The sequence below is a fragment of the Choloepus didactylus genome, chromosome 4 (genome assembly GCF_015220235.1).
Source record: "Choloepus didactylus isolate mChoDid1 chromosome 4, mChoDid1.pri, whole genome shotgun sequence".
NCBI lineage: Eukaryota > Metazoa > Chordata > Mammalia > Pilosa > Megalonychidae > Choloepus > Choloepus didactylus.
The window spans coordinates 39,901,973-39,922,444 of NC_051310.1; the positions used below are offsets into that span (position 1 = coordinate 39,901,973).

At 40.1% G+C, this 20,472-nt stretch overlaps 1 protein-coding gene and 1 long non-coding RNA gene across 5 annotated transcripts in view; one reads left to right on the forward strand and one right to left on the reverse strand.

Moving 5' to 3' along the window:
- Positions 1–17,517, reverse strand: part of LOC119531290 — a 43,496-nt gene extending 25,979 nt beyond the window's left edge. For 2 of the 3 annotated variants that reach the window (XR_005216295.1, XR_005216294.1), the window contains exons 1-5: positions 17,452–17,517; positions 16,062–16,123; positions 9,794–9,890; positions 9,279–9,317; positions 8,314–8,422 (exon numbers count right to left, since the gene is read on the reverse strand). This is a non-coding gene — a long non-coding RNA (uncharacterized LOC119531290). Of the gene's footprint in view, positions 1–8,313; positions 8,423–9,069; positions 9,182–9,278; positions 9,318–9,793; positions 9,891–16,061; positions 16,124–17,451 lie in introns of those variants that run through there. The other variant, XR_005216296.1, reaches the window with a different exon arrangement.
- MED6 (mediator complex subunit 6) overlaps positions 17,429–20,472 on the forward strand; it is a 29,361-nt gene continuing 26,317 nt past the window's right edge. The window contains exon 1 of one of the 2 annotated variants that reach the window (XM_037832408.1): positions 17,429–17,682. In XM_037832408.1, the coding sequence (XP_037688336.1) occupies positions 17,661–17,682 (22 nt within the window). In that variant the 5' untranslated portion in view covers positions 17,429–17,660. The remainder of the gene's footprint in view (positions 17,683–20,472) is intronic. The other variant, XM_037832407.1, reaches the window with a different exon arrangement.

A 20,472-nucleotide genomic window follows, 5' to 3' on the forward strand; every position in this document is an offset into this window, starting at 1 on the left:
TGAGAACAGATGTGGAATTTCAGCAGAGAGAAAAAACCATAAAAATGAGACAAATGGAAATACTAGAAAAAAATACAATATCAGAGATGAAGGATTCATTCAGTTGGCTTATCAGAATGTACACAGGAGAGGAAAGAATTAATGAACTTGAACTCAGCTCAATAGAAATTATCCAAGTTGAAGCACAAAAAGGAAAAAGATTGACAAAATATGGAACAGAGCACTCCAGATCTCTGGACAATATCAGTCTACTGTAAGTGTAATTGGAGTTCTAGAAGCAGAAGAAAGAGAGACAGGACAGAAGAAATGCTTAAAGAGATAATGACCTAGAATTTTTCTAAATTGATGAAAGACATCAACTCAAGAAACTCAGTGAACACCAACAGTATAAAAACAAAGAAAATCAAAACTAGCACATTATAGTTAAACTACAGAAAATGAAATACAAGAAGAAAACTGAGAAAGTACCCAGGGGGTGGGGTTGGGTGGGGGTCGGAGAACATGACAGACTGAGCAAAAACAGACTTCTTTTTAGAAATAATGGAGGCTAGAAGAGAATGAAATGTGTTTAAAGAAAAAATAGTTAACCTGAATGCCATATCCAGTAAAGATAATCTTCATTAATGAAGGCAAAACCAAGACAGACAAAAGCTGTCATAATTTGTCCCCAGCAGATTTACACTACACGAAATACTGAAAGAAGTTTATTAAGTTGAAGGGAAAGGATATCAGTTAGGAACCAGGTTGTGCTGAAGAAATGAGTACCAGAAAGGGTAATGATGGTGTTAAATATGAAAATGTTTCCTTTAAAAATTATTCTATATCTTTGAAATCTTTAAGAGACTATTGACTTGGAATATTACTTGGTCATAAGAAGGAATGCAATATGAATGCGCCTTGAAAACATTATGCTGAGGGAAATAAGCAAGGCATATAGGACAAATATTGTGTGAGGTCACTTAGATATCTAGACATAGGAAATTTGCAGAGACATAAAGTACATTAGAGGTTACCAGGGGCTGGTAGGAGGGGGAGTTTTTGCTTGGTGGATATGAAGTGTTGATAAATAAAAATTAATTTTAAAAATGTGTAATCAATATAAAATTTCAAAAAGGACCATTGTTGTTTAAAGTAAATATAATATCAATGTGGTTTATAGCCTATAAGGAAATGGTATTTGGACATATACTATTTTAAGTTTCTTACATTGCTTGTGAAGTCGTAAAGATTTTAGAGGAAAAACACAGGAGAATATCTGTGTGACCTTGGGGTAAGCAGAGATTTCTTGCTTAGGACACCAAATGCACCAGCAAGAAAATTAAAAACTGATAGACTGAATTTCATCAAAACTAAAAATTTCTGCTCACCAAAAGACACTATAAAGAAAATTAACACACAAGCTGTATTCTGGAAAAACAATATTCACATCTCACATAGCAAACCAAAAAATTATACTTGGAATATAAAATGCATTCGCATACACATCAATTATAAGGAGATAAATAATCTAATTAAAAATGAGCAAAAGGTTTGAAAAGAAGATATATGAGAGTAATAAGGGAAATACTAATTAGGCCACAATGAAATACCATTTAATACCTATCTAGAATGACTAAAGTTAAAAGACCAACAATAGTAAATGTTAACAAGGATGTGAAGCTACTGGAACTCTCATATATTGCTGGTGGCAGTCTAAAATGATATGGCCACTTTGTAGAACTGTTTAGACATTTCAAATAAAATCAAACATATTTCTACCCTGTGATCCAACAATTCCATTTCTAGGGATTTAGTCAAGAGAAATTAACATATACGTCCACAAAAAGAAATTAAAGCGTAAGTTAATATACATTCATATAAAGCTATGTTCATAGCTCCTTATTCCTAATAGTAAAACACTGGAAACCAACATGTCCATCAACAGGAGAATGGACAAATTTTTGCATATTTGTACAATAGAATATTATTCAGCAGTAAAAAGGAATGAAATACTGACACACAAAACAACAAGGATGACTCTCAGATAGAGTATGCTATGTGAAAGAAGCCAGGCACAAAACACATGTACTATGTGATTCTATTAATATAAAGTCCAAGAACAGTCAACACCAATTTTTAGTGATAAAAATCAGAAAGTGACTGCTCTGGTAGTAGGAAGGGGAAATTGATTGAAAAGGGGTATGAAGAAATATGTTCTATATTTGATTTTGGGTGGTCATTATAAAGGTATATCAATTGTTGAAAGTCATTGAATTGAACACTTAAATTCTGTGTATTTTTATTGCAAATTAATTATACCACAATTAAAAAATTCTCAGATGGACAAGGGATCAAATTATTATAAACAAAGAAAATAGCATGTGATAAGCCATATCAGTTTTAAAGAAATTATTTTTCATTGAAGTATTAGTACTTCGGCATGGTTGGGACATCAAGTGTGTTTGAAGGCAGGGATATATGAAGTTGTAAAAACAGATACGGGCCACATCATGTAGGGCTTTATATATGTTGTGGGGTCTCCATAAGATTCAGACAAGTTTTGGCTGGTTGGAATAGAGGGCCAGAAACTAATTTATACAAATGAAATTCATTGTAGGGTAGGAGTAGGCAAGAGTTGATGCTCAGTAAGAAAGCCATAGGTATCTGAGAAAAGTTGTGATTCGGAGTCCATTACAAGGTTTGACATGCTCAGCCAAGCATCTCTACCTGAAGTTGAGAAAGAGCTGCTCCTCTATAAAATATTCTGATCCAGCCAACACTACCACCAATTCTGAGGGGACTATTCCTACAGACATGATGTGTTCTGCTTCCTCTCATTAGGAGGCAGAGTGGCAGTAATTTCATTTAACTATTCTTTTATTCTATAATCTAATGACACAGACATTTAAAGTATGCTGAATATTGACAGTATATTATGGTGAGAATGTCACAACATTGAATAATTTTCAACAGCATTTTTCTTTTTGTCCAGAGTGCTTTACAAGTATCTTTTGTCAAAGGTGATTGTATTAGTCAGGGTTCTCCAGGGAAATAGAACTGACAGGAGATATATGTATATATTAAGTAAATATTATGAGATTTATTATAGGAATTGACTCATACAACTGAGGGGAAGAGCAAGTCTGAATTTTGTAGGGCAGGCCACAAACTGAGAAATCTGATGAAGGCTTTTGATGAATTCCCCAGGAGAAGATAGCTGGCTGAAGGAGAGATGGAAAGTCTGCCTTCTGACTGCTGAAATTATCAGCTGATCTTTTAAGGCCTTCAACTAATTGGATGAGACTTCTCTCCCTGTTGAAGGCAACCTCCTTGGGTTGTAGTTGTAATCAGCCATAGATGCAATCAATTTACTGATGAGTTAAGTCCATGAAATATCCTCACAGTAATAATCAGGTCAGTGTTTGCTTGACTAAACAATCAGGCACCACAACCCAGCCAAGTTGACACAAGAACTTAACCATCACAGTTATCTTCATATATCAGTTCTGAATTCCACATAAAATCAAAAACTTTCACTGAGATAAGGTGTGTCATTGCTTCTCTCAGTTATTGGTATATGTATCCTCAAAATCTTGGAACCAAATCGTTTGGGCTAGCATGAACTACCCAAATTCTTTGTATTTTTATTTTTAGTTTGAATTCATGTAGGCCACTAATAACTGAAAAATTTACACTTTTCAATTGTTACACTATGCCCATATAAGAAGAACTGGAAACTTTCAATACCAGCTCAAAGATACAGGAACTCTATAACCATTTCCCCTGTTTCTGGACTCAGGATATGGAACTTGATCATACCAGCAGCAGCAAACATTTCTGGTGGCAAGGTTCTGCACTGTGAGCTGAAAATCCAAACAGGCATAGTAGTGTATTCTGAGTAACACAAATGAAAAGATTAATAATATCTTTTTATTGTCTCTGTACTTTTTCTTCTTTTTCTTTCTAATTTAGGCCTTAATTGCTTTCTGCCTAAGTCATTGAAACAGCCCTTGTATTAGTGTCCTAGGGCTGCCATGACAAATTACCACAAACTTGGCTTAAAACAACAGAAATTTATTCCCTCACAGTTCTGGAAGTCAGAAGAGTGAAATTAGATGTCAGCAGGGCTAAGCCCCTCTGAAGGCTCTCGGGGAGACTCATTCCTTGCCTCTTTCAGCTTCTGATGGCTCCTTGGCTTTCCTTGTTTTGTGGGTGCATAACTTCAATCTCTGCCTCCGTCTTCACATGGCCTTCTCTTTTTGTCTGTGTTTTCTCCTCTTCTGCCTCATCTAGGACACTTGTCACTGGATTTGAGGCCCAGCTGGATAATCAAGGATGATTGCCTCATCTCAAGATACTTAATTATATCTGCAAAGTCTCTTTTTCCAAATAAGGTCACATTCACAGGTTTTGGCAGTTAGGACAAGGACATATCTTTGTGGGGGCCACCATTCAATACACTACAGCCACATACTGGTCTCATCATCTTTACTCTCTCCTTACTCCAATCCACACAATTGCCAGAGAATTCTTGAAACCTATGTGTTAACTCCCCTTCACAAAACCCTTTAATGTATCTTCACTGCCTATAAAGTTCCAAACACATGAGTCTTATTTCTGAAATTCTCTATTGTAAGGTCCCAAGTACTTCCTTGATGAATTCTGAACTTTCTCCCTCAGATAAATATATTCATAATCTTCCCTGTCTAGACCCCAAGCCCCTTTCCCCGCTTCAAATCTGTATATCCACATTTGATACCTGTGTTAAGGTCCTCCTCAAGCCTTTAACTCCTTCAGATTTCCATAACATTGAACTCTATCCAAGGTTGCTATTCAGAATATTTAGCCACAGGTATGGTACCAATCAGAATAGATCACAGATGTACATGGCATATCAGCTGAAAGCCAGCCTTGCCTGTATCTCTCATCGAGGAATTGTTACTTTCTTCCCTGTATTCTTGTTTAGGAAACCAACTAATTCTCCACTCACAGGTGCCCAGTAGTAAAGCAAGATGTCCAAGCTATTTCCATAACCACTTCCTTCCCAGGGTTTGCTGGGATTGTCACTTGACTTTCAGTATCACCCTGGGACCCTACTTATCTTATTAGCAGGTAGTCAAGGATCTTCCTCTGGATATGCTCTTTTGCTCCACTCCAGAATTAGCCAAGCATCTCAGGGGGCAATTCAGTCCAAAGGGTATGAGTTGCTAGACTTTTTAATGCAATGCTGGTATCTGATCAATTTAGTTCATGTTTGCTATTGCTACTTCATGGAGTCTTTTATTTGAAGTTTAGGACTGCACAATCTCATAGACCCTGACCACCATCCATCAATGAGAGGAATATCCACAGAGGTTCCTTGAGGGGAGCTGATTCTATTTCTTTGTGGCTAATCTTATCTGTGCTCCACTTTTGGGATTCCAGGACTAAAGAACTCAGTGGTCAAAATTGTTGATTCACAGTTACAACCACCGCCTAAGATGTAAGCTGGCTCTGGAGACATTTCCCCAGGCCAAGTTTTGGCATCTGCCATGCAGGGGTTGTGTAGCTTTTCTCATAACCCTTAAAACACAAAAAAGTTGGTGCTGTACGTTTCCCTAGACCATCAGGGCCACCCTCAGAGGTTCCAGGGTGATGTACTCTTTTCAGGGAGACCTCCTCAGGAATTCTGAGACAATTTTCTGTCCTGTCTACATAAGGAAGTAGCTGACCTTTTCCTCACTAAGAAAGAGGGGGAAACAAATCCACACAGATTTAATATTTACTAGAATCTTTTACTAGTATACCATGGAAAACACAACTATATGTTTTTCTTTTTATTCTACCTTAACATTTTCCTGACCTATCAGATTTCCAGAACCTTCACGTAAATGAAATTTTTATTGTATGTTCTGCATTGTTCTAAGGTCAGGAGAGATTTTAGGGAATTTCCTTATAATATAATTTCCCATAACAATCCCATTACATTTTATTTATTATTGAATTCCAGAAGTTTATTATTGATCTGAGAGCCTTAATATCATCCATTCATTTATATATTTATATGTTCACTAAAAAAAATGTATTGGGAACCTGTTTTATGGAAGACAGTCTGTCGGGGGCTGGATTAATAACATCCGATAAACACAGACATGATCGTGTCCTCATGGAGCTTACTAGTTTCTTTTCAGAAAAAGGTCTGAATTTAGGCACTGGAATTACAGAGATGTTCCCACAAGCAAGGACACATATTTCAGTGGGTACAGAAGTGGGATCACATGAGGTGTGTACATTTAGAAGATTGGAGAGGCAATAGAGAAAGTGAAGAGCAGTAATGAAAAGCAGAGTGTCAAGTATTTAAAGGGAGCTTATGTAAGGAAAAGCTGTTTATCTGGAGGGTAATGGAATGGAGGAGGGTGACTCTCACACATTATAAATTATCCATGAACATCATTTCCTTTAACCAATGAGAAGTCATTCTCACCTACTTATTGAAGAATTTGTTTTTCTCTTTCACTTGTATCCTTAAACCTGGCATGTCAAATTATGTAAATTCCCAAGTCACAAAGGCTCACAAAAGGTTACATTGTATGCAGGGGAAGTAGCTACAAATTTTTAGCATACCTTACAGAAAAAGGAGTACATTACATCAGGAATACTGATGTTATAGAAAAGACAGTATATAGCAAATTGCATGTGTGTGTTTATGTGTATGTGTACGGGTTAACGCAATAAAACTTTATTTCTTGCTTTTGTCAAGGTTGAATGTAGGTCAGTGGCATGGCTTAACACCTGGTGGTCAGTCATTCGGAGATTCTGGATTCCCCCATTTTTGATTCATAGCCTTAGGACCTCTCTGACATCTAGCTGGTAGTCCCAGAGAGAGAAGGTGGAGAAGGCACACAATATGCTTTTACCCACCTTGGCCAGAGGTGACACTCACATTCCATTGATGAGAATTAGCTATGTAGTAGCTATGAAGCTCTGCCTAGATGCAAGGGGGTGGAAAATGCAGCTTAGCTGTGTACTCATGTAAATATACGTTTGATGAGTAGCTAGCTCATCTGCCCTACCCAGTCTCCTCATTGGAAATATGGGTGTGATGATATCTTCTGTCTTATAAAGTTGTTGTGAGGGAACAACTAGGTAATTCTTTCAGTGTTTAGCATAATGCCTGATCCATAGTAAGCTGCTCAATAAACATAGGAAACATCTGTAAACAAATTCCCAATTGGAACAAATACCTTCATGATATTCTACTCCTTAAAGTCCTTTAATAGTTTCCCATTTGCTGTGAATAAAAAATAATTTACAAGGCCCTCTATCATCTGGCTTTGCTTTCATATCCAGTCTTTTCTTCTATCATTCCTCCTTCACTCATATGATCCAGCCATATTGGCCTTTTTCTGGTTCTCAGACCAAGCCTTTTCCTACCTGTTTTAGTTTCCTCATTGCTGAAACAAACACTATGCAATGGGTTGGCTTAAACAATAAGAATTTATTGGCTCACAGCTTTGAGGCTATGAGAAGTCCAAATCAGAATGTCATCAAGCCAATCCTTTCTTCCCCAAATCTGGGGTTCTGGAGCTGGCTGCTAGCAATCCTTGGTGCTGGGGTCCTCTATCATGTGGCAATGCATATGGCGGCCTCTCCCGGCCTCTCCCTTCTCTTCCAGGTTCCATGACTTTCAGTTTCTAGCTGTTCCTTCTGTGGCTTTCTCTTTGTTTATCTGAATTTCATTCTTATTATAAAGGACTCCAGTAATAGGATTAAGACCTAGCCTGATTGGGCTTGGGCCATACCTTAACTGAAGTAACCTTATCAGAAGGTCCAACTTATGATGGGTTCACTCCCTTCATTAATCATGGATTAGGCTTTAGAACATGTCTTCCTGGGGTACATAGCTCCAAATCACTACAATAGCCTGTCTAGGGATCTATCATGCTGTTAGAAATTTAGCTGATGCTTTCTTTAGTGAATCAATAGATAAACAGTCACAGGATATGTCTGTCTTCCCATGGGAGGGATGACACTGGACATTCCAGGTCCTTTCCCAAGGATGTATACATAGTCCTACTCTCTTTCATAAATTAAAAGCCAGGGACCTGGATGCCTTGGGTCTACTTCCAGGAGTACATGTAAAGCACTATGAAGATGATGCTTTGCTAACATTGGTAAACTCATCTTTTAAAAAAAAAAGCCATGGAGAGGGTCTGGCAGCACTTTCAAAAAAGATTAGTGATCAAACCTGAGAAAACACAGGGACCAGAAAACATCATCAAGTTCTTGCAGGTGATATGGTCAGGTAAGGCTCATGTCTTACCATCTACTATGATAAATAAAATCCAAGCTTACCCTCATCCCTGCAAAGGTTGAAGAGGTGCAGACTTTTGTCAGGTTATTGGGCTATTAGAGGAAGATATTCATTTCTCATTTGTCACAATGCCTGTGCCCCCTGTGTAGGCTAATAAAAAAGAAAACAATATGGGATTAGGGGCACAAGGAAGAGGGGGCCTTTGCGACAGCAAAAATTTTAGTAGCACAAGCACAGACCTTACAAACTGTGACTCCAGGGTGACCAACTAAGCTCTGTCACAGAGGATGGAATGGGATGGGCCCTAAGGCAAATGGGTGAAATGGATGGCTTCTGCTCAGGCCAACCTCCATATGTTCAACCTCCATATTGAACATACAACCAGAAATGGACACCTTGTGGTTGGAGATGGATATGGGAAACAATAGTCAATGAGCTGAGCTAAGAGCTGTCTGGTTGGTTCTTATAAACAAGCCATACCCAGTCACCATTTGCACTGATGCATAGGCAGTTATAAAAGGGTTAACAATATATATTGCCCAATGGGAAGCTGATAAATGGCTTTTAAATGGGTGTCCCTTGTGGGGGGCTAAACTATGACAAGATATCTGAGACAGCCTACATGCTCAAGGGCAGAAGTTATGGTATTCCATCTGGCTGCCCATCAGCTGACCTTCCTCCCGGGAAACATAAAAAACAAATGTCTTAGCAAAGACCTAGGTGTTGAAAATGACTAAAAAGACAAACATAGCTCCCTGGATACACTGAAAAGAGGGGCACAAGGATATTCATACAACCTGGAGGTTAGCACAAATGGCTTGTTTGCCCATATCCAGAAAGGATGTTAGGAGAGTCTGCCAGGACTGTCCACTTGCAGCCAAGTGTGACCCAAATCTCTGCCTAGGGCATCTGGCAGTAACACAAGAAGCATTAAAGCTTTAGATGTCTGGCACGTAGATTATATAAGGCCCCTTCTTAGGTGTCGAGGGTATTACTATACACTTACCTATGTGTACATGGTTAATGGTCTCAAGCAAGCATTCACCTGTGAATGTGCAAACCAAACAACCACTATTAAAAGAATGCAGTGTCTATAAACAATGTATGGCACACCCAGTGTCATCTCCAGTGACCAAAGGTCCCACTTCACTGGCATTCTAATACAAGATTGGGCACAAAAGGAAAAGATAATATGGCAATTTCATCTGCTTTATAACCCTCAAGGGGCCAACTTGGTTAAAAAAAAAAAAAAAAGGCCTACTAAAGGAATAGATCTAACTCCTTACATCTTTTTAGACATCTCTAAAAAGAAGGGCAATAGTCCTATCAGAGGCCCTCAGAAACCTTAAAAAAGTGCTTGTCAAGGGAGATAAGTCAGCCTGTGATAGGATCCTTGCACCACCAGCCTTTGTACAAGCTGCGTGAATACAAAACAGACAGAAAAAAAGCCTAGAGCCCCAAGCTAAATGACACCCAGATAAAATAATACCATGAACTTCTCTCCAGATACCAGAATGATACCTTAGGATCTGGGGTGGACAGCACCCAAGGGAAGGATCAGGAACTTCTTGTTGATAAAGCAAGAGGCTCCTGCCACCCTAGAGCCAAACTGATATTCCTGGAAGAGAGAGGACCCAGAGAGATACAGTGGCAATGGGCAGGTGAGTGTCCAATCGCAAAGGGCACTGTACTACTGTTAACACAGAAGTGGCAGCCCCTCCCATGATGGGATAAAAGATATGATACAGTCAGCCGGGGTGAGTCACCACTATGGCAGAGGTCATTACTGGAGGAAAAAAAACAACACTAGTCTCATATTAATAAAAGGGCAAAATAGCCCAATGTATTTTTGTTCCTAACACAAATAGATCAAGTTTTTATCTTTTTGATGCTTGCTTATGCTATCCATCATAGCTAGCTACTTATGCTAACACTTAGAGCACCATTAAAATATGTTTTTAGTTGGGGCCCACCACAGAGCAGACACACACAACCAATCCAACTATTGGGTTTGTGGCCTCATACCTCTGAGCAATCATGGAGGCACCCCTGGTGGGATGATCCACTTTGAGGTCACATGAATGGGAGGCTGACCAATACTTCATCTAAAACAACAATAAAAAATGCTAACCTTAAACACCACCACATCATGGTGATACCAATAATTCATGGGGGGTGGAGTTAAATACCCCAGGACACAAAATAACTTTTTCCAGTGGAGCCTGGAAAAGCCATTGGGAAGGCAAATACACCCCAAATAATGCAACCTTCCACAGTGGGGGGCCTATGCCCATTTATGGGATAGGTTTATTTAGCTAACACCTCCCATGGAGATACTATCACAACCAACCTCCCTATGTTGAAAACAAACAACAAAAAAACAGTCCATAAATCAATTAATACTAAATACCTGGGCTACATGTCTCCTAAAACGTACTCCCATATTATTGTCCTAAATAACTGAATAGTTTGCTATCAACTGGAGCTGATACCCTGATACCTGTTAGATTTCCCCTAACAGCACATGTGGTTATGCAGCATAAACATAGGGCCATTGCTACCCTCAAGTTGATAAAAAAAATATACTCTTGGCTTCCTTTCAATACAGTCTAGAATATCAAACACAATCCCAGTGCCCTTAAATGAGCCTGTTTGGAGAGAGAGGTAGAATAGGTCTATACTCTATTGGTGGGATAATTTGATCTCAGTTTTTGTTCCCTAAGGAGTTAATATTGACTTCATGCTCAAGATAAAAACGTTCCAAAAGTTTGTAACCACAGCCAATTGTGATACTGAGCACAGTCTCTCCACATTAAATCAAGAAACTGTGCCTATGCACAAGGCGGTGCTACAAAACCATATGGCCCTAGATAGCCTCACAACAGGACAAAGGAAAACATGTGCCTTATTAAGAACTAAGTGCTATGTTTACATTCCAGATAAAATAAAGCCAAAGGAAATAAATCCTTAGCTCACTTGCAAAAACAATCACAACTCATAGATGAAATGGATGGTGACTCATGGTGGTCTCAAATAAAGGCTTAATTTGCAGGATGGGTAGCTGGTAAAAAAACAATGTTAATAAGCTTTTTAGGTATTGTGACAATTAAACTTGTGCTATGCACTTTATATATATTGTTGGTGTGGGTTCTGTCTCCAAAGCTCCTTGGAAACCAACCAACCAACCAACCAACCAACCACAGTTGTATAAGCTATACCCCCAACCTGCCCATGGGCCAGGGACTCGTGTGAAAAGTGTTAATATAAGAATATAATGGCTGGTCAGGAGGGTAAATTGTTTAATACCTATAACATCTCCTACTTGACTGAGGATTGACCTTGCCCCCTGCCCGCCCCTTTCAGGCTTCCCTCCCAGTAACTCCCTGGAAGCACACCAAGCTTTGGCTGCTATAAGCTCAAACACGGCCTGGCCCAAGCATATCTGGTTTTTAACATAAGGCACATACCAAGATGCTTTCCCAAAGCTTGTATGCAAGCCCCTGGAACTTAGCCAATTTTGTCCTTCAACCAAATATAACCTGTAGAGCAACTGCCGTAGGTATGGCCATACTCAAGTAAACTTCTGCCATTCTGCAGCTCTCTGTAAATAAGTTCCCCTAACAAATGCCTATGTAGTGATCACCCTGGCATTCAGTGCCTCTTTCTTTGGAATCTCAACAAGCCCCATTGTGGAGCAGTTTGGGGCACTTCTGGCTGGGTCTCCCACTATTTCTTCTTTTGGGGAGTCTTTCTGGTGGTTCAGTGAGACACAACAGATTGAGATGTTGTGCCAGTTTAAATATATTGTGTCCCCCAAACACCATTATCTTTGATGTAATCTTGTGTGGACAGACGTTATCAGGTTATCAGTGTTGATTAGATTGTAATTCTTTGAGTGTTTCTGTGGAGATGCACCCCACCCAACTGTGGGTGATGACTCTAATTGGATAATTTCCATGGAGTGTTGGCCCACCCATTGGGTGGGCCTTGATCAGTGGAGCCATATAAATGAGTTGATGGGCAAAGGGAACTCAGTGCAGCTGTGAGTGATGTTTTGGAGAGGAGCTACTGCCAAGAGGGACACTTTGAAGAAAGCACAGGAGCTGCAGATGAGAAAGCAGACTCTTGCTCCGGAGAAGCTGAGAGAGAACAAATATCCCAAGTGCAACTAAGAGTGACATTTTTGAGGAACTGCAGCCTAGAGAGGAACGTCCTGGGAGAAAGCCATAAAGAACCAGAACTTTGGAGCAGACACCAGCCACGTGCCCTCCCAGCTAACAGAGGTTTTCCGGAAACCACTGGCCATCCTCTGGAGAAGGTACACGACTGCTGATGTGTTACCTTGGACACTTTATGGCCTTAAGACTGTAACTGTGTAACCAAGTAACCCCCCCCCTTTTATAAAAGCCAATCCATCTCTGGTGTTTTGCATTCTGGCAGCATTAGCAAACTAGAACAGATGTCAATAGCGCAGACACTTTGCGCACAATGTGGACATATTCACAAATAAATCATTACCCCCTTTCTGACCTGCTCACTTGTTGCTTGTTATTCTCAATCTGATGACTGGTGCCCAGTCTTTTTTTTTTCTCTTTATTCGGGAATTTGTTGGTTTACAGAACAATCATGCATAAAATACAGGATTCCCATAAAACATCCTATTATTAACACCTTTTGGTGTGGAACATTTGTTACAATTGATGATAGCACATTTTTATAATTTTACTATTAACTGTAGTCCATGGTTTAACGTAGAGTTCACTGTTTATAAAGTGTAGTTCCATGGATTTTTAAAAATAATTTTTATTCTGTTACCATAGATATATAATCTAACATTTCCACTTTTAATCATATTCAGATATATATTTCAGTGCTGTTAATTATGTTCACAATGTTGTGCTACTATGATCAACATTCATTACCAAAACATTTCCATCATTCCAAACAGGAACACTGTACATTTTAAGCTTTATCTTCCCATTCCGTTTCTACACTCTGCTCTGGTAAACTATATTCTACATTCTGACTCTATTTGCATTTGCTTATTCTAATTATTTCTAATCAGTGAGATCATACAATATTTGTCCTTTTGTGTCTGGCTTGTTTCACTCAACATGGTGTCTTCAAGGACCAACTATGTTGTTGCATGTATCACTTCATTCCTTTTTACGGCTGAATAATATTCCATGGTGTGCATATACCACATTTTACTCTTCCATTCATTGATTGATGGACACCAGTTGCTTCCACCTTTTGGCAATTGTGCATAATGCCACTATGAACACTGGTGTGAAAATATCTGTTCAACTCCCTATTTTTAGTTCTCTTGGGTATATACCTAGTAGTGGGATTGCTGGGTCATATGGTAGTTCTATACTTAGCTTTCTTAGGAACTGCCAAACTGTCTTCCACAGTGGCTGCACCATTTTACATTCCTACCAGCAACGAATGAGCTTTCTATTTCTCTGCATCCTTTCCAACACTTACCTTCTGTTTTTTTTAATGGTAGTCATTTCAATGGGTGTAAAATGGTATCTCATTGTGGTTTTAATTTGCATTTCCTAGATGGCTAATAATGTTGAGCATCTTTTCATGTGCTTTCCGGCCATTTGTATGTCTTTTTTGGAGAGATGTTTATTCTAGTGGTTCCGGTTTGCTAATGCTGCCCTTTTGCAAAACACCAGAAATGGATTGGCTCTATAAAGGGGGTTTATTTGGTTACAAAGTTACAGTCTTACAGTCTTAAGGCCATAAAGTGTCCAAGGTAAGGCATCAACAAAGGGTACTGTGCTGGTTTGTTTGTATTATGTCCCCCAAAATGCTATTATCTTTGATACAGTCTTGTGTGGGCAAGAAACATACTGGTGTTGATTGGGTTGGAGACTTTTGATTGGATGTTTCCGTGGAGATGTGATCACTCAACTGTGGGTGAGATCTTTCATTGGATAATTTCCATGGAGGTGTGGCCCTGCCATTCAGTATGGGCCTTGATTAATTTACTGGAACACTATGTAAGCTCAGACAGAAGGAGTGAGCTTGCTGCAGGCAAGAGGGACACTTTGAAGGATGCACAGAAGTTGAGAGAGTAGCTGCAGATGAGAGACAGTTTGAAGACGGCCATTGCATGAGCAACTAAGAGTAACATTTTTGAGGAACTTCAGCCTAGAGAGGAATGTTCTGGGAGAAATCCATTTTGAAACCAGAACTTTGGAGCAGATTTCAGCCATGTGCCTTCCCAGCTAACAGAGGGTTTCCAGACACCATTGGTCATCCTCCAGTGAAGGTACCTGATTGCTGATGTTACCTTGGACACTTTGTGGTCTTAAGACTGTAATTGTGTAACCAAATAAACCCCTTTTATAAAAGCCAATCCATCTCCGGTGTTTTGCATTCCAGCAGCATTACCAAACTGGGACAGGTACTTTCACTGGAGAAAGGCCAATGGCATCCAGAAAACGTCTGCTAGCCAGGAAGGCACGTGGCTGGCATCTGCTGATCCCAGGTTGCATTCTAGCTCCTCTCTCTCTTCCTGTGCATTTTTCAAAGTGTCCCTCTTGGCTGGAGCAAGTCTGTTCCTTCTGTCTGAGCTTATATAGTGCTCTAGTAAACTTATCTAGGCCTACGCTGAATGGAAGTTATCTAATAAGAGTTATCACCTACAGTTGTATGGGTCGCATCTCCATGGAAACAAAGAATTACAATCTAATCAACACTAATATGTCTGCCCACATACTATTGTATCAAAGATAATGGCATTTGGGGGGATATAATACATTCAAACTGGCACACTAGTATTTCGCCCATTTTTAAATTGGGTTGTTTGTCTTTTTGTTAAGTTGAAGGATTTATTTATATATTCTGGATGTTAAATCTTCATTGGATATATGGTATTCAAAATTTTCTCCCATTATTTAGGTTGTCATTTTACTTTCATGATAAAGTCCTTTGAGGCACAAAAGTTTTCTATTTTGATGACGTTCCATTTATCTACCTTTTGTTACTTGTACTTTGGGTGTAAAGTCTAAGCAACCATTGCCTAACACAAGGTCCTGAAGATACTTCCCTATGTTTCCTCTGAGGAGTTTGATAGTCCTGGCTCTTATATTTAGGTCTTCGATCCACTTTGACTTGATTTTTGTATAAGGTGTGAGGTAGGGGGTCCTCTTTTTTTTTTTTTTAATGGAAATCCAGTTTCCCCAGCACCATTTGTTGAAAAGACTATTCTTTCCCAATTGAGTGGTCTTTGCCCCCTTGTTAAAAATCAGTTGGCCATAAATGTGAGGGTTGATTTCTGCGCTCTCAAGTAGATACCATTAGTATACATGTCTGTCTTTGTTCTAGTAACATGCTGTTTTAATTACTGTGGATTTGTAGTAAGTTTTATGACTGGGAAGTATGAGTCCTTCAACTTCTTTCTTCTTTTTCAAGATAGCTTTAGCTATTTGGGGCCCCTTACCCTTCAATGGTAGCTAGTCTTAGAAGTTAGAACCTTGGGAATTATCTTTAATTCTCCTTTTTCTTTCATCAGGCTCATCTATAAGTCACTAACTTCCTTTTGAGTCTCTCTCTTAAATATTTTTAATCCTTTCTCTCCCCTCAGGTACTACTGCCTCTACATTAGTATAGACACTCATCTAGTTTGCAACAGCCTCCTAACTGGGCCTCCTGCTTTGAGTCTTATAAAACACCTCCAACTCATCCTCCCTGAATAATGTTTCTGACATGGAAGTCCAATCACATTTTTCCCTTTGCCTACAAGATAAAGGTAGAGCTCCCAGGTTTAACTTACCATGAGTTTTATCATCTCCATATCCGTGTTCTGTCACTACTCTTCCTTATCCCCTTTTCCACCTAACAATAACACAAGAAAACAAAACCAACAAAACAAAAAAAGTTTGATGTTTCAAACTTCAGTTCACTGAACATGAGGTTCCTCCTGGTTGGAATGCCCTTACTGCCAGGCCTTCAATCAGGCCCTTCTGAAAATTTTCCTCTTGGGAAATTCTTTCAAAACCTTGATGTTGGGACATTTATTATATAGGTATCATCTATGTATAAACTCTCAGTTCAAAAATTCAGGCTTACAAGTAACAATTTTATTCCACTCAGACTGTAAAATTTTGAACTCCCAGTCTATGAAGTGGGAAAGTCCCAGTAAATTCTTCCTTCTCTTTTGCCCCTGGCCTGTAGTTAAATCCTGGGGGAACCCTTCATAGTATCTAGGCTTTGAGAAGGTTTAGGCACCCACCCCTCATCCCTGTACACAGGTCTCCTTCAGATTTTGGGGTTCTCTTCTTGGTATCTGTGTCTTGCTTGCAGATAACCCCATCATTTTGCTTTTACCTGGCCACAATGAAGCTTGAAAATCTTTTTAAGGCTTTCTATGGCTTTTCCACACCACAGAATCATTTGCTCTCTGGGATATTGCAACCTACCTACCCCAGACTACTTGGAAGGCAGACGCTAAGCTGTTACTCTGGGATGCAACCGGTATCCCCCTTCTCTTAACGTTGGTAATATTTTTCTTCAGAGGCATTTCCTGTAGTAAAACTTTTGCCTCAGAAGCATCCAATACTTTAATTACTTTAGTCTTTTAAAAGGTTCAGTGACATAAAAGCTCACGACTCGCAAATTCTTTTTCCTAAGTCCTGTCCCCATAACCACACCTGGACAGGGTAAAAAACAAAATAGCTCCTAGATGGAACAGTTCACTGGATACATCTGAGGAGTTTTTAAAATTTGAGATGCGCCCACTCCCAACTCGACATAATCAGAATGTGTTTTAAAAATGACTATAGGAAATCAAGATCGAATTTTCCAATCCCTCAGTGGTGGGCAGGGCTGCGCTGTCTTTTTATTCCTGGTCGTCTACTCTGTCCTTCCCCTCTTTCCTTTGGACCAGTCCTCTCCTTCCAGCCTCTTCCTGCTCCTCTCCTCCACGTTCTTGCTGCCCCATCCTTCTCCCCACGCCGTCTTCCCTCTTTGGTTTCCAGGCCCCCTCCTCCCCGCCGCGCTCTCTTCTTGCCTCTTCTCTCCTTCTTCCCACGCTCCTCCGTCTTACCCCTTCTTCTCACGGTTCCCAGCCCCGCCCCTTTCTTCCCTGGCCCGCCTCTTCCCTCTGCGGGGTCCCTCTGCCCCGCCCCGCTCCCTCATCTACGCCCCACGTTGCGGCCTGGTACCGGTTCTTCCCCGCCCTCAGTTTCTTCCCCGCCCTCAGTTTCTTCCCCGGCCTCCGCTTTCTTCCCTGCCGGCTCCTCTTCTGGCCCGCCCACTCCTCCCTCGTTGCTTTTGCTCCTCACCGGCTGCAAGACCCGCAGTCTGCGGCTTCCGTCATCTTATTCGTTACGTCTCCTCTGCGCCGGAAGAAGAACTTTTCGCTTTTGGAATCATGGCGGCGGTGGATATCCGAGGTAACATATCCTGTTACATTTTGTTTCCTGATTGTAGACTAAAGTTGGGAGTTTATAGCTCGCGGGGCAAGCCTCCAACTCCTTCCTGATGTCTCCCCAATTTTTCTGAATAATTTCTGTGGCCCACCCAATACACTAATCTGGCGAAAGGTTGCTCGTTTTTTCCCCAGTTACTGAGGAGTCTCTTTGAAGCGTCGAAGCGAAGAGATTGGAAGAAGCTGTGGGCTTTTAGCTCTCAGACTTTCAGTATTGTCCTACACACATAACTGTGTAGCAATATTGGGGCTGTTCTATGGAGAATGAAGGAATGAACTTTGGGCAGAGAGGGGGGTGGGGTAGTGAGCAGACTTGATTTGATTTATCTCTTGGGATTTGGCACTGAGGCTGCCTTATTCTTGACCTTGGGCTCCATACCTTCCTGTGCACGAATCTCTTAAGGCTCTCTACTAAAAATTTTCTTTTCGAGTGTGTATTACTTTGCAGAGGTCAGGGACGGTTCCCCCACATCCCTCCCCCCCCCCCCAACTGACCTGTAGAGGTACTTAAGTATTTGTTGAATCAGTTAAGTGGAGATGCAAACCCTTAATTGCTGCTGCTTGAGCTCAGCATCAGATCACACCTCTAATTCCCCTCAGCACACATAAACACCTATTTCAGTGAATTTGTTAAAAAAATAAAAGTCAAGAAATTGTGCTCTGGGATTCCAAAGAGAGAATAGAAAGGCGACTTTAAAAATACCTCAAACAAAGAGAAACTTAATTCCAAACAGACCGGGTTGGGAGAGGAGGTATTACAAACGTTCCCAAGGAAAATTCATGCGTGTGAAAGAGAGAGACTATCTTTATCTTTGACTATTGTGGTGGTAGCTCCAGCCAAACTTCATATACTTGTATAAAATTCTCAACTTTGTAGAACATTTCCTTAAAGAAGTCTTTGATTTTTGTACCTAAAGGAAGCTAAGATTCACAGGTAAATCTGACCCCCTTTCCCAGCAGACCAAAGAAAAGGGCTTTCCCTAAAAGATGTTTGACTATGGGTTTGTTCCTAATCATTTCTACTTAGGGTTGTTTTGTTTGTATAGACCTGATTTTTAAAATGAAGTATTTGAGATGTCTTTTTTTTTTTATGTTAATGGGGTTGGGATCTAGTACACTTATTACGAATACAGTCTCATTTGTAGTTACTCAGAATACCCAATGTTTTCGTATTTGTCCTCCATTATAAGTGAGAGGTTCAAGTGCCTAATGTCATCACTTGCTGCTTGTTAGAGAGCTGTACTTGGGCTATGTTAGCACTTTCTATGCTCTTGAATGGAAAAGGAAAACATTTGTTTATCAGACTGTTTTCAGATATTTAGTTGTCATGTTTTATTTTGTATTTAGATTTGTTAGAGTCACTGCAAAGGTTCTGCAGTGGGAGCATGTTTGGTATGGTACAGGAACAGCAATGTTCCTCAACAGTGAGGCCAATATGACAGAAGTGGAGTGCGAGAGGAGACAAGAAGATGAGGTCAGAGAGATAATAACAAATGATTAGATCCTACAGGGATTTATAGGCCATTAGAAAATCTTTGGCTTTCCCTCTGAGTAAAATAGACAGCTACTAGAGGGTTGACCAGAGGGATGCTATGATCCGACTTTTGTTCAGGATCACCCTTGTTGCTGAGAGCAGTGTTGCAGGGCAAGGGTGGAATTAGGGAGACCAGGTAGGAGGCCATTTCTGTAATGCATGGTGATATAATGGTAGCTTGGAATGGGGTGGTATTCTGGTTTGCTACAGCTGCCATTATGCAAAATACCAGAAATGGATTGGCTTTTATAAAGGGGTTTTATTAGGTTACAAATTTATAGTTCTAAGGCCATAAAGTAAGGTATCGACAACAGAATACTTTCATTAAAGAAAGGCTTATGGCATCCGGAACACCTCTGTCAACTGTGAAGGCACGTGGCTGGCATCTGCTGGTCCTTTGCTCCCAGGTTCTGATTTCAAAATGACTTTCTCCCAAATGTCTCTGGACTTCTGTCTCTTTTAGATTCTCTCTCTCAGCTCCTGTGCATCCTTGCTGGTTCTCCCAGGACATTTCTCTCTAAACATCTGAGGGTCCTCTCCCAACCTGGTCTGTTTGGAATTAAGTTTCTCGTGTTTAAGGTGTTTTTAAAACTGCCTTTCGATTCTCTCTTTGGAATCCCAGAGCACAATTTCTTGCCTTTTTTTTTTTTTTTTTTAAACAAATTCACTGAAATGGGTGTTTATGTGTGCTGAGGGGAAGAAGAGCTTCTCTGGGGCAAACTCTGGGCTTCATCTCTTAGCTTAGCATCCCCGTCTGCATCTCCAAGTGTCTGGATCCGTGTCAGACCCTTGAGCACTCTTAAGGGCTCTGGTAAAGTAATCAAGACCCACCTTGAATGGGCAGGATCACACCTCCATGGAAATAATCTAATCAAAAGATCCACCCATAATAAGTCTGCACCCATAAGATTGGATTAAAAGAACATGGCTTTTGTGGGGGACATAATAGATTCAAACCAGCACAGATGGAAGCAGTGAACATGGTAAGAACTGGTTGGAGAATGCTTGACTTGCTAATGTATTATTTTTATAGGCTCTGGTTACAGGTAATCTTTACATGAGTTAGATAATTTTGTTCTGTTTTATAGCCACAGACCACCCTGTTGATCCCAGATAACTGTTTGTTAGTGAACGTCCTTGGATACTGTGTGTAAATGGATTGATGAAAATCTATGTCTAGTAGAGTAAATCATACCTTACTTATCCTTGGCCCTCAATCAT